This window comes from Lepisosteus oculatus, chromosome 6 (assembly GCF_040954835.1).
Source record: "Lepisosteus oculatus isolate fLepOcu1 chromosome 6, fLepOcu1.hap2, whole genome shotgun sequence".
NCBI classification, from domain to species: Eukaryota; Metazoa; Chordata; class Actinopteri; order Semionotiformes; family Lepisosteidae; genus Lepisosteus; species Lepisosteus oculatus.
This window is the reverse complement of record NC_090701.1, coordinates 6,523,308-6,536,430: the sequence shown is the minus strand read 5'-3', so window position 1 is coordinate 6,536,430 and position 13,123 is coordinate 6,523,308. Positions and strand designations below refer to the sequence as shown.

The window sequence follows — 13,123 nt, the reverse complement described above, 5'->3', positions numbered from 1 at the left end:
AGCAAAAGCTGATTAAGCAGTTAAGTGCAACTCATTTTCCTGCTATACTCTTCAGCAGGAGAGATTCAAGTATAGCCTTTGTTTACCTAAGTGTCTACATAATCAGCATGCAGGTGCTGTTTCCATATCTCATCCATTCAGACAGGCATAAATGTTTTTCTTATTAATGAATGAACTGTGACAAGAACTCACAAAGAAATGATGAATCTTGTTCATGAGTTATTGTGTTACAGCAAGACAGCATAGGCATCCATGCAACTCTAAAGCAATACAAAGCTCCACACATTTTATTTATTTAAGCATTATACCAAATACACACTTAATCCACTTGTAATGAGTCAAACTCCAGTGATAGATGATTTCAAATGAAATGACCTTTCTGAAGGCATATCTAATTTAGTCACATAAATCCGCAATTTATGAAGAGGAAATCCTCATTTAGAACAAACAAATAGTGCTCAATCAATTTGACAGTTGTCTACTTGAAAAATAGGATTAAGGTAAGAATGCAGTAAGCAAAGTCAACTGTCCTTATTTACAAAGATGTGTTTTTGTGTGCATTCTCTCTCATCTAAGTGATTTCTGAAAAACTGAAAAATGTACTGCAGGTTGGGTAAAAAAAAAATTGCTCTTTTAAAAAAATCATATTTCATTTAGAATATCAATAGCGTTGAGACCAGACAGAAGTCTGGGACTGGTGTGACAGGTGCACCCATCTCTAAGCAGCTCCACACTCGTAAAGCACTAATTGCAGTACTCTCACTGGACTCCCAGTTGAGAAAGCACAGTTCTATTCTTCTTACTAAAAAGAACCTCATTAGGAGGCAGCAGGTGAAAATGAGCGTTCACCATCATCCTCTTTTCCCTCTTATCACCTCTAAGTCCTGATTTAGTTTTCGAAAAAGCAGAATTAAGCAAAACCTTCATTCAAGTTTTAAGAGGAAAAAGGTCATTCAAGTAATGAAAAACAAAAACGATGACAACAAAGTGTAATTTAAAAAGATAATGCAATATGAAAAACAGGAGTGTGGAAAACAGATTTCAATGAAGTAGTATTTTAAGAGGACCTATCTAAATTTAATAAGCTAGTGCTTTCAATGCCTGTGCTTAACCAAGTAAAGAGTCATTGTGTAATCAAATTCCTTTCTCTAGCCATGTTCAAATTGTTAACAAACTGTTTTTAATAATATTTTCACCTATTTGCATGCCAAAGGGCCCTTTCTTTACTTTCCAATGCATAAATCTGGTAGAACATGAATCTGAGCTATACTGTTTGCCTTTTAAAAAGCTACATTATAAATATTCAGCTTGGCAGGACAGGCAACAGAGCTGCCTCCCAAGGGCAGTTTTAAATTGATGATGGAATGTTTAAAGTAGAAGAGGGCATTATAAAAAGGAAGACACTTAAAAGAATAATGAGATTATTTTCACCAACCAACTTACATTTTTCAAGTGCGTCCATTGCAGCTCCCATTTCAGCTTGCTGAATGCTGTTTTTTTTTAAAAAAAAGGATAACACGTTAGTGCATTTTAAAGCCTCCTGGTCACATTCGGTATGAAAATGCCACGGATAGCAAGATTAAAAATGTATGTTTTAAAAAGCACTTTTTAAGCAGTATAAAATATTTTATATTCTAACACAAAATACACAAGGAAAGGATTAACTTTTTGAGTGCACTCTGTGTAGACAGTGCATTTTTTAAATATTCAGAGATTAAAAAGAACGTGCAATCATACAATCATTGTAACTTGACTAACGTAAGCATTTGAAAAAAACTTTAATATATTAAATCTTTGGAGTTCTGAACCTTTAAACCTGTTTGCAGCTTTAAAGTTAAAGATAAAATGAGAGGTAACAAAAAAGGCTGTTGAATTTGTGTCTACTCATTTAATATAGCATTCTACTTTACTACATTTTTCCTCCTCAGTAAAAGCGTAACACACGTTTGTACAGGTGGGTTAGTGAGTCATTAAGTTAGAGAAAATGTCTGAAAAAGTATACCTATCTTGTGTTTGCCATTTTAACATACTATCTTAAAATAAACAGTTTTAAAAACTCAGTTATGAAATGCACATAATATTTTCATGAAATTAACTTCCTTCTAATATTATTTCAGCATGCATACTGTTAAGACCATGATTAAAGTGCTGTTTTAAAATCATTCAACAAACATTGAATGTCATATCAATAACAAATTATCTTAACATTTATCATCAATTAATTAAAGCATTAAAAAAGTACATTATTTAACTATAGATGACCCTAAATTGTAGTGGAACAAACATGTTTCAATTAAAATTCACAAAAAAGCAAATGAAACTACATCGTAACGACAAAAAAAAACTGAGTAGCATGATTCCTGAGAATTACAAGAGGAAACGGAAAATGTTTCACACTCAAAAATGATTCTTGTTCAGGTTTTGCAGAATGAACAATTTGCTTATGTATAGCTTTATATAATCTATACCTTGGTCCTTTCCCACATCCTATTCGTTCTCCTTTAAAGTACACGGCAACAGTGTAGGTTCGAGCATGTGAAGGTCCCACAGTCTGCAGAGTCCTGCAAGAAAACAACACCAGGGTAAGTATTTTAATTGTATATTAAACAGAACATTACACATAGCGTGCTTTGCCTAAAGGAGGCCAAAGGTTTTGTATTTAAGGTTCAGTATTTAAGTTTAGCTACATTCTTACTATTCTTGTTATAGATTGTCCTGTATATTCAAAAAACCCAAATTAGCAACTGGTTTGATTTTTGTTGCTGCAGGTCATACAGCAGTGTGTATTTTATATTTGCAAAGAATTATTTATTTTTTTTAGCATTAAGGGGAAGAAAGGTTTCAAAATGTCAATTCACCTTTTTTAAAATATAGGCAAGCCCTGGACTCAGACTGCCTACATAATTCAAGTCCTTATACTTATTGAAAGATCTGTATACATTTTTAATGGGATATTAAAACCTAAAACCTTAATTAATTTAATGCTTGTTAATTAATAAATTAAATCTATTTTCTCACTTACAAATGAGAAGCCTTGTGGCAGTTAATATACAAATCTGGTCTCAACAGCCCTTTTGTAGAAAACCACCATGAGAGAGTAAGAAAAATGCCTGCTGAACTCTGAATCCAACCACAACAGCCTTTTATAAGGAATTCAAATTAAAATTTTATTACACTGGCAATTGATGATTCAAACTGAGTATGAGAGAGGGGAAAAAGTATATGATGATCATAAATATAAATAGACGAACACAAAAAATACAATGAAAATAAGTACAGATATTTATTGAGTACATTACTATTTTGCATTTAATTGCAGACGATGCACAATTACATATATAAAAAAAAATAAAATTATTTTAAATTCTCATAACATTTTCTATTTTAGAGTACTTGATGGTCTCTTATGCCTTCAATAGGTTTTTCAGTTTCTAAAAATAAACTTTGTTATGATTAAAATACGCTCAAGATTCAAAAGCCTACTTGGTGTCTACAAACAAAAACAATAATGCTTTGTTTGTGCTACATCTGAAGTCCTTGTTCCCAGGACTTGCTGAGTGTGCAGTTCAGTCAGGTTTATTTGGCTGGACCCTCACAGATAGTGTGTGAATAAGTGCCCACAGAGTACCAGGGGTTTGGAAATACTGCAGTAACATAACAGAAATGCTGAGTATCTTTTTGGCATCCCTCTACTCCCCCTTCCATCAATCCAATTATTTTTTCTTACATTCTTTCAGCCTTTTTTGTGATTCTAAAGAAACATAATTTTAGTTGCCATAGAAATACATGCTCCACTGTGAAACCAACGTGCAATTTATCAAATGAAAACTTGCTCCTTGAACTTTCTCAAATCAATGATAAAGACTCTTTTTGAACTGTGTATTTATCGGCATAACAGAGGGATCTCCAGGGTGTTATTCAGTTTTTCAGCAAGTCAGTCTTATAAAGGAATGATTGGCAAGGTTAGACAGGAAAAAAAACCAAATGCTCCCGAGACTCGCACGGTATTCCATTTTGCTCCAAAAACTGTGATGTATTTTCAATAATACACAACCAAAAGGCTATTTCTGCGTTTGACTTCTAAGACTTATGTGGGCAATGGAAAAAAAACAACAACAAAAAAAAAAGATCTTAAGAGACAAATTGTTACAAAAAAGCTTACTTGTACAAAGGAATATCGGGCTCTTTCCCTTCTGTCCGGAGTGTAAGACAACATTGCTGTAGCTGGGATTTAGGGTCATTCCAGTCCTGGTTTAGTATAAACTCCTATAGGAATACAAAATTAAATTGAAAAGCTTTCAGCTTTATAAAAAAAAATCACATCAAAAACATACTCATCCTTCAGAAAGACCTCATGATGACTATAAATCACAAGCTACTTAAACACACCCTGCTACTCCATCCTAAATAAAAAGAGGGTTGGGGTTCCCAGGTGTCTAGGTTTGATACATTTCTGCTTTCCAAGGAGACTGCTAAAAGCACTTCCATTAACAGAAAAGCAGCCTTGTTATAAAATAGGACTTTGAATCTAGAACTGTCTGTTCCTATTAATTTTCTACAAAGAGAAGATCTCTTCTAGGATTTCTCATTTTTCCTCCAGAGGAAGCATCCTCCCTCTTAAAATTCTACTTTGTGTGCCAATGGAGTATTTTTCTGGTTACATCGAATTACAAAGGGAGAAAAGAATAAAGTCCAATCAGTTTTAACACTTGTTAAACTAAACATGTTAACTGTACTTTTAATACAGTGATGTACTTTTAGTACAGTTAAAAAAAAAACAGATTTCAGCTTGTTAATGAGGCTACCAATATATTAAAATAAACAAAACACAAGAGGCTTCCCACAGAGTTCAGCTGTTGAAGAAGCAGTAAATAACTCTCCCAAAGAGACTGACTTGCTCATGTTACACTGTTAGGGGGGAAAAGGCAAAACGATTTTAGGCCGACAGATGAAAAAAAGTGATGATGAACTGACAAAGCAACGCTGTACTAAAAACAGATCTGGGAGACAGGAGAAGTAAATACATGCCCAGTTCCGACTTATCTCAAAAGTGTTGTTATTTCTTATCCCCAATACTCTACACATTTTAATGTGAAAAACTGAACTGTTTGGTATTAGAAAGAACACAAGACATTAAGTTTTTCAATAAAAATGGTCAGCTTTTTTGTACAAAGTACCACTTTCCAAAATTATTTAGTACTTTCAATAAGATGGGGTGTAAATACATAGATCTACATTACCAAAGATTTAATAAAAGCAGAGTTAAATTGTAGTACATCTAATCACTCATTGCAAAAATAAATGTATTTTAATTTTTAATAAATAGTATTTACATTTCCCATAAAAGCATACCTGTACATGAAAGAGAGGTTGCTTTTAACTTTAAAATATTGCTCATTAGCTTTCTATGTCTCAGGAATTGTTTTCCACATACAAAGAATTTCAATGAGCATTTAAACTAACATTGTTGCTCTATAATACTATTTATTAAAACATAAAATACATTTATTTTCATCCAGGTGGATGCTGCACATTGGTGGTGGTGGAGGGGAGTCCCCATTAAGTGTAAAGCGCTTTGAGTGGAGTGTCCAGAAAAGCGCTATATAAGTGTATGCAATTATTATTATTATTATTATTATTATAATATGGTGTCAGCTGACCTGCAGATAAAGCAGTACTTACCTTCAATCTGGGAAAGAAACAGACATTCATGAACGTGTGGACGTACTCCAGGTCCTTGTCTATATAAAGTGCAGCAATGAAAGCTTACAAAAAAAAATAAACAAAATTAGTGCCATACTGACAGAAAACACAATTTCTAAAGCATTTTTTTTCTTGGTAACTCTCACTGACAATAAAAATTGACTGTGTCACTGTTTCAAAACAGAATGTCAATAGTTTTGTAATTGGCAATCAAACTGCAAGAACACATCAATCTTATATTTATTTCCACTAATCCAATTGGGCATTTTTTTCATATTCCTGCATGAATTTAATCAATGAAACTGTACTAACCCCCTGACTTCACTCTAAGCTTTAGAAAATATGAAGCACACCTACAGAACAGTGAATGCATTAGAAACTTTGCAGCTGACTTTTTGTTTTACTTCATAAAAAACATGTGCGATTTAAAAACTTTAGAATGTATAGGAAAAAAAGAAAAATACAGGGAATTAGCAAACAGTTCCAGGAATCTACAGCGGAGATAAAAGCTGGTGTTTTTTTTTTTCAAATCCATTTCCCAAATCAAAACATCATGGACACCATGACTCCTTCAGTGGCACGGCCTCCAGCTGAGCTACAAACTGACAGGAAAAACCCATCAACCCAGACCTTGTGAACCAAGTAGAACAGGCAAACAGAAGCACAGTAGAATGCAGAGAGAATACCAGAGGGACAGCAGCTACAGCTGCCAACATATTTTAGGAATCACAAAAGGCCCATAAAGCCAATTAAAGTAATCCAATGACTCAGAGCCAGTAGTACCCAGTCCAGAAGCTCCTACAATGGCAACATCAAGAGTCAAAGTCACAGAGCTGCAGGACTGCCGACTGTACATCAGCACAGATGACATCCCAAATGGCACTGGCAAAGAGTAACTAGTCCTAATGAACCGCAGTTGTGTGTGTAATTTGGCACTGGTAAAGCAAGCACAGAGGAAACCATGAAGCGTTAGTAGAGGCCTGTATGACAGAGTGACCACTTTTGCGGCAGGGTCATGGTGTGGAGTCACCTTGCTGCTGTTGACAGCTCAGGGCATGACATGGTAGACTAAAAAAGCCATCTAATCCTAAAATGTTAACCCAGTCAAGAACCTGTGCAATAAGATAATTATAGATCTGTGCACTACCTTTGAAAATACAAATGTCACGAGCAATGTCACAAAGTTTGAATGCTTATGTTTGAGTTAATTGCAGACACACAACAACCACTTATGTAGGACTGTCTAGCTTTCTCACCAGAAACTATTTTCAAAAAGTATGACATGCTGTGATGGCTAAAACCTACAGAATGCATGGAACATAATTCCTTCTAATCAAATCTGTGTTTTGCACACTATTTAAGGCTATATTGTAATTTTATAATTTAATGACATTTCTTGGAAAGGGAACGGTAACTAAATCATCCTAATCTGAAACAATGAAATGTTAAATGAGCTAACATGATCTCTCCAACAGATATGACCTATAGAATCAAACAAAGATCTGAGGAAAGGAAACTTTCTTAAATGTGTAAATCATAATTTATATATAAAACAAATATTCACAAGGAATTGTAAAAGAGACTAAAAACTAGCCAACATACAGTTTGTCACTCTTTGACATAATCCACACTTACATTGAGTAAAATAATCATTTGTCTGCTGTAAAACTGCACCAGTAAATATTCTTGCTATTTGTGGAACAAGTATATACTGTAAAAACACTGTTTGGAGTTCACTATAACCTAATTTAGCCAACAAATTCCTCTAGTACAGTGGATATAAAAAGTCTACACACCTTTCTTGAAATTGTAGGTTTTTGTGATGTAAAGCCAGAAATCAAGATAAATAGACATCGGTAGCTTTCAACACTAAGATCCCCTAGATGTTTTGTCAGCTCCTAGCAGACCATGGCAATTCTAGTAGGATGCAACCACGAAAGTTTCAAGGAAATCCTACAGGAACACCTGATTTTTATTTGGGGTTAATCAGAATCACTTTCATTGATGGCAGGTGTATGCTACTTACCTTTGGACATGACTTTGAATGTGATTGGTTAGCTCTCAACACAGCTATAGCCTCCCATTATAGAATGGTGTGCACACTTACGCAACCAGGGTGTTGCAGGTTTTTACTTTCCCTAATAATGATCTATTTAGATGATGATCTATTTCTATCATCCAGGTGGATGCTGCACATTGGTGGTGGTGGAGGGGAGTCCCCATTACCTGTAAAGCGCTTTGAGTGGAGTGTCCAGAAAAGCGCTATATAAATATAAGCAATTATTATTATTATTATTATTATTATTATTATTATTATTTGTTTTTCTCTTGAATTTTGTTGGTTGCAAGGTCACATTAAAGCTGGAAAAATGTCTGACATGATTTATGTTGATTTCTGGCTTTACATCACAAAAACCTGCAATTTCAATAAAGGTGCGTAGACTTTTTATATTCACTGAATGTTCGGTTGCTGTAAACTACATCCATTTATTTTTCATTACAATTTCAAATTAATTCCAATTAAGTTTTTATTTTGTTTTATCCCTATATTTTGAATATTTAGGAAGAAAACTTTCTGATGAAGGATTACTTTTTGTAATATTTGAAATATTATTTCAACTGGGCCAAGAGAATCCAACGGACAACTCAACTGAAATGGCAACTGTGACTCTGCAGTTTGAACAATAAAGCTTTAGTGTCAACTGGAGGATAGAAAATTCTTACAATGATCATGTTCTGGCTTGTGTGCTCTTCTCCACAAAACAAAAGGTCACTATAGATCCACCTCCCCACTTAATCCCACACAGTCCCAGTGTGCTTGGGGAATTGTACATTGCCAATAACATGCTGCAAATGGAGATACATGGAATGTGTTTTGCAAAGACAAAAGATTGCTCACTTCCTCTTGACAACTCACATTGCAGGGAAAAATGTTAGCAAAGAACGAAAGATCTTAATCTTGCTTAACACTGGAGATATATGTGTGTGTGTATAGATATTAAAAATGTCATTCAAAGAAAATAATCATGTTGTCTCCTCCCTTTTGTTGGAAAAATGCTAACACTGTATCACACATTTAAAATTGAGATGGTAAAATCATCTGGTTTTTAGATCATTAAAATTAACACTCCTGTCCAGAATACTAAATAAAAAGAAGAGACAAGCCATTGAGATGAACGTTCCAGGCGAATGATTTTCAATTAAATAAGGGTGGCGAGGATGAACTCTTCCTACAAAAAAAACAGTAAATTAAACACTTAATTGCCAGATAAACATCCCTGTTTTCTAAAAGAACTGACAAACCAACATTTATTCTTTGCTTTAACTTTCTTAAACTTCAGCATATTTACAAATATGAAATATAGAAGTGGATTCCAAACCACAGAAGAGGAAATGCAGACACTATAAAATATTTACAGACACTAACTCACAATTTCCCTATAAAAAGAACTGTTTATAATTCACGCAAAAAAACTTCAGTGAACCATCAGGGGACCTTCAGTAAGTTCAGTTTAGTTGGGAAGCATACTTATTACAGAGTGGAAACACTAAGGACATTTTCTTCGACGGAAAGACGATCCCTTGAAATCTTAATGTGCTGCTCACTGCTGCTGCCATTAACATTCATTATTATTCAGACTCTCTAAGTCACTAAGCAATGAAATCCCCTCAAACATTGCCATATTACAGTACACCGCTATCAAAAAATGTACTGTATACACAAATTCTGTTGGCACTGCTATGCCTCTTAGACATGGCAAGAACCTTAAATCTGTTCAAAATGAGTTCATCTGAATGTAATTTGGAAGACACTCACCTTGTGCCCAGATCTCATTTCTCAGTTAAATCAATGATCTGGGTCTGCATTTCAGACAACTGATACATTTAGATATACTTTGTAGATGGCTCCTCTAATTACTGTTTTTTTATCTGATTTTCTTTAACTGTTGTTGAAAAAATGTGAACTTCGCTCCTCATGTATTTTCTGTTTCCCTGTAATTGTGCTACTTTACCTTTTATGTTACGTTTCAGATACTGGTCCTAAGGCAGTTTAGCTTTTGCTTTTTAAAACAGTAAAATCTGTTCACATATATTTCAACACAAATCTTAGGTGAAATATCCGAGATTCAAGTTCTGCTTTAATCTACCTTTTGTCCCGTCGAGATCCAAATGATAAAGCTATGCTTTAGGGAAACTTTGTTAATGTTGAATAACATTAAACTTTGTGATCAGTCTTAATGAAAAAGAAACCACCCAAGGAATAAATAAAGCAGAAAAGGATGCTAGGTGCGTGCAGGCTTGCAATGTCTGTCTCCTATCAGGTTATGGGGTAATTACGATACGTTGTGAAGGATGAATGCTTCTGTAGTGTGGGCATCCAAGGAGCCCATCCACGTGCCTCATTCTCTCTTCAGAGCTAGTGCAGGAACCGTTGACCAAGAGCCTTAACTGCCAATTATAAATTGAGTAAGCAGAAAATAAAAATAAAAGTGTGGGACTCCAGCTCTGAAACAAAAAAATGAATACCCCTAGCCGATTATATTTTACAGGATGGTTTAAGCATACAGAGACAGGCACGCATTTAAAACAGTGCCTATTGCTTTACATACAAAAAAAAACACCAGTTTTGCTATTGCAGAACCACACCATGTGTTTCCTAGCAAAGACAAGTACTGCAGAGAGGAAAGACTGCAAAAATGTTGCCAAATATAAAACAAACCAAGAGACTGCTCTAAATTTAACGTTTGGGGAAGATGCTGCTATGATTTCGACTGTCATTCTCCATCCCAAATGGTCTGTTTCCAGTCTTCTAATTCAATGAATGAAAAAAAAGGGTGAGTAGAAGTCAGATTCTGATGCACACCAAACATTGGAATAGTCTGGAAAGCCTGATTATTTATTTGCTCTTCAGATGACTACACTTTGTGTTGAACCTTTATTGATCCATCATTACAGAAGATTTTATCAAGTGATGCAAATTCTTGTTATACTGAATTTAGAATGCTTTACATCAAAGAGGCTAAAAGCACTGTCACAGTTCCTTCATAAAAGCTACATATTACTACAAAAATAATCCTTTATACCAATTGTACAAATGGCATTACAGCCATGCAATTACTCCTAACACTTCACAACTAGCATACTTTAGCTAGAAACTAAGAGCAGAGCTCCAGGTACAGAAGAGTAAGTTTAAAATGATGGAAGACACCATTAAGGAGTTATTAAGGAGCTGGCACCGACTTTCTGCAGCTCAGTAGCAGCAAGTTTGGTAATGTTTATGTATAATTGTTTTTTGCTACATGATTTTATGCATGTTATTTAATCGAGTTGTGTAGTTATGGAACAGTTATAATGGTGTTTTTTAGCCTAATTCAAGTAAAAAAAAGAATGTACAAAATCTGTAGTAGAATTAAAGTCCCCTTATATTCCTTAATGTGGAATATATTTCAGAAATTATTAGGTTAATTCATTGCAAAATTTACCCTACTTTGGCATGATCATCACAAATGTTCCTGAAATTTTAAAAAGAATTGGAGACAAAATTTCACACTATCAAAACAGATTTTGTGGTAATTTAAAGAGGCCATTTTTTTAACTTCCCAGGCAGAAGAAGAAATGTGTTAACTGCATGTGATCCTGGCACAGACTTTGTGTCAAATTAAAGTTTTTTGCATGACCATATAGATTAGTTGGCATCGAGCATTATTTGGAATGTGTGTACAGTATACATATTATAAAAATAAATCTGTCAAAAAGCCCATCTTGTTTTCCTTCACCATCATGTGCTACGCTACAGTCTGTAGTGCATGAGCTAAGAAAATTACAGAGCGTGACCAATTATATGATAGGGAAGGAGAGGACAGGGTTGTCTTTCAAAGCAAGCCATCATTTATCACTTACAGGAAATTTAAAACACCTTGATTCTCTATTTTGGCCAACAAATTAACAGCCTTGACATACTTGCGCATTTAATAGTGACTGTCATAAAAGACATACTTCAGTAAAACCTTCAGTAGTCCTCAAGCAGCTGAGGTAGTGAAAGCTACAGAGGTGAAACTAGCTCTCTAGTATTGAAGGTTTCTCAGAAAAAAGAATACATGTCCTGAAACAGTTAATACTAGGCAATTTGAAAGAGGCATATATGAGTTTTAAAGATACTAATCCAGGAAAAGACAACAGCTTTTCAAAGTTTGCTGAGTTAAGACCAAGAAAATGTGTTTGGTGGAACAAGTGGCACCCACTCAGTACGTGTTTGTAACACACACCACTGTGTCAAGCTAATGATGATTTTTGCAAACTCCATTTCTCCACCACTGGCAGTAACTCCTCTCACCTGCCATCTCTGTTTGCAATCTTGCTTCTCAAAAAAGGCATCTTGGAAACAGTGATGTATGCCAAGACTAGTTTTCCACCCGGAAATATACACTTCAAAGCAGTTTGAATCTGCATGTGATCAATGAGATCCAATATAAGCAATAGAAATCAACAGAAGGCTCACTGCAGACCTTGGTCAACAGTAGTGATAAATTTGTGGATGAATTCTGACAAAGACTTGCAAGCCTCTGGATAGTTTTGCAAACAGCTAAAATAATCTCCAAGTGGGTGTGCTGTATTTTCCTGAGAATTACTTTCTTTGCTCTTCAGGATGCTGCACAAGGTTTTCAATGGCACAATGATCAAGTGCCCTTTCAATCCATTTGTCTGTTACTATGACAATGGCAATACTCTTGTCAGTGTCACTGTGATTTCAGACTGAATGCAATATGACAGTAAGGCTGTGTACCTCTTTCAAAGGAAGCACCTTAGTCCTCTCGATGAGGTAATGCAAAAAACACAACTAAGGAAATAGTCTACTAATCAGGTGGCAGCATCACATTCTAAAACTTGTGAAAGCTCTTGCCATTGTGTGTCACCTTGAAGGTGATTTTGGAATCCATGGAGAAAAGGCTTTTCTCTGCCACATTACTCTGAAAAAATGCATGTGAAGTTGGGGGAATATTGGCCAAATCATGACAGCAACAAAACTCTATTTAATTTTGAAAACGAGAAAACAGCTGCAACAACATTAATCTATTCTGCAGTGACAGACTGGGAAGATGAATGTGATTAGCTAGACACTCAGGTAGGCTAGAAGAATCCCAGACACTCAAGTTATTTGGATGTATCCCAGCAGCACAAACCAAGTTGCAAATGAAGTCATATGCTGATAGCTTGGTATCTAACTGGTATCTTTCTGGGCTACCAGCAGCCACAAAGGCAAGCATTCAAAGACATCAATGTTTGACATTATATAGTTGGTCATAAACTACTGGAGGTCCCATTCCATAATTTTATGAGCATATTCATCTGTGTCTGTATAACATCTGAATAAAAGAAAATAATAAAGCAGACATGTTGGTACTTTCAAACGATCTACATT

General features: G+C 35.0%; 1 protein-coding gene across 4 annotated transcripts in view; it reads right to left on the bottom strand.

Annotated features, from left to right (window-relative positions):
* drosha (drosha ribonuclease III) overlaps window positions 1–13,123 on the bottom strand; it is a 69,559-nt gene that overhangs the window by 5,827 nt on the left and 50,609 nt on the right. For all 4 annotated transcript variants that reach the window (XM_015354794.2, XM_015354795.2, XM_015354796.2 and 1 more), the window contains 4 exons: window positions 5,683–5,765; window positions 4,163–4,266; window positions 2,469–2,561; window positions 1,444–1,490 (listed from right to left, as the gene is read on the bottom strand). In XM_015354794.2, coding sequence (XP_015210280.2) covers window positions 1,444–1,490; window positions 2,469–2,561; window positions 4,163–4,266; window positions 5,683–5,765 — 327 coding nt within the window. The remainder of the gene's footprint in view (window positions 1–1,443; window positions 1,491–2,468; window positions 2,562–4,162; window positions 4,267–5,682; window positions 5,766–13,123) is intronic.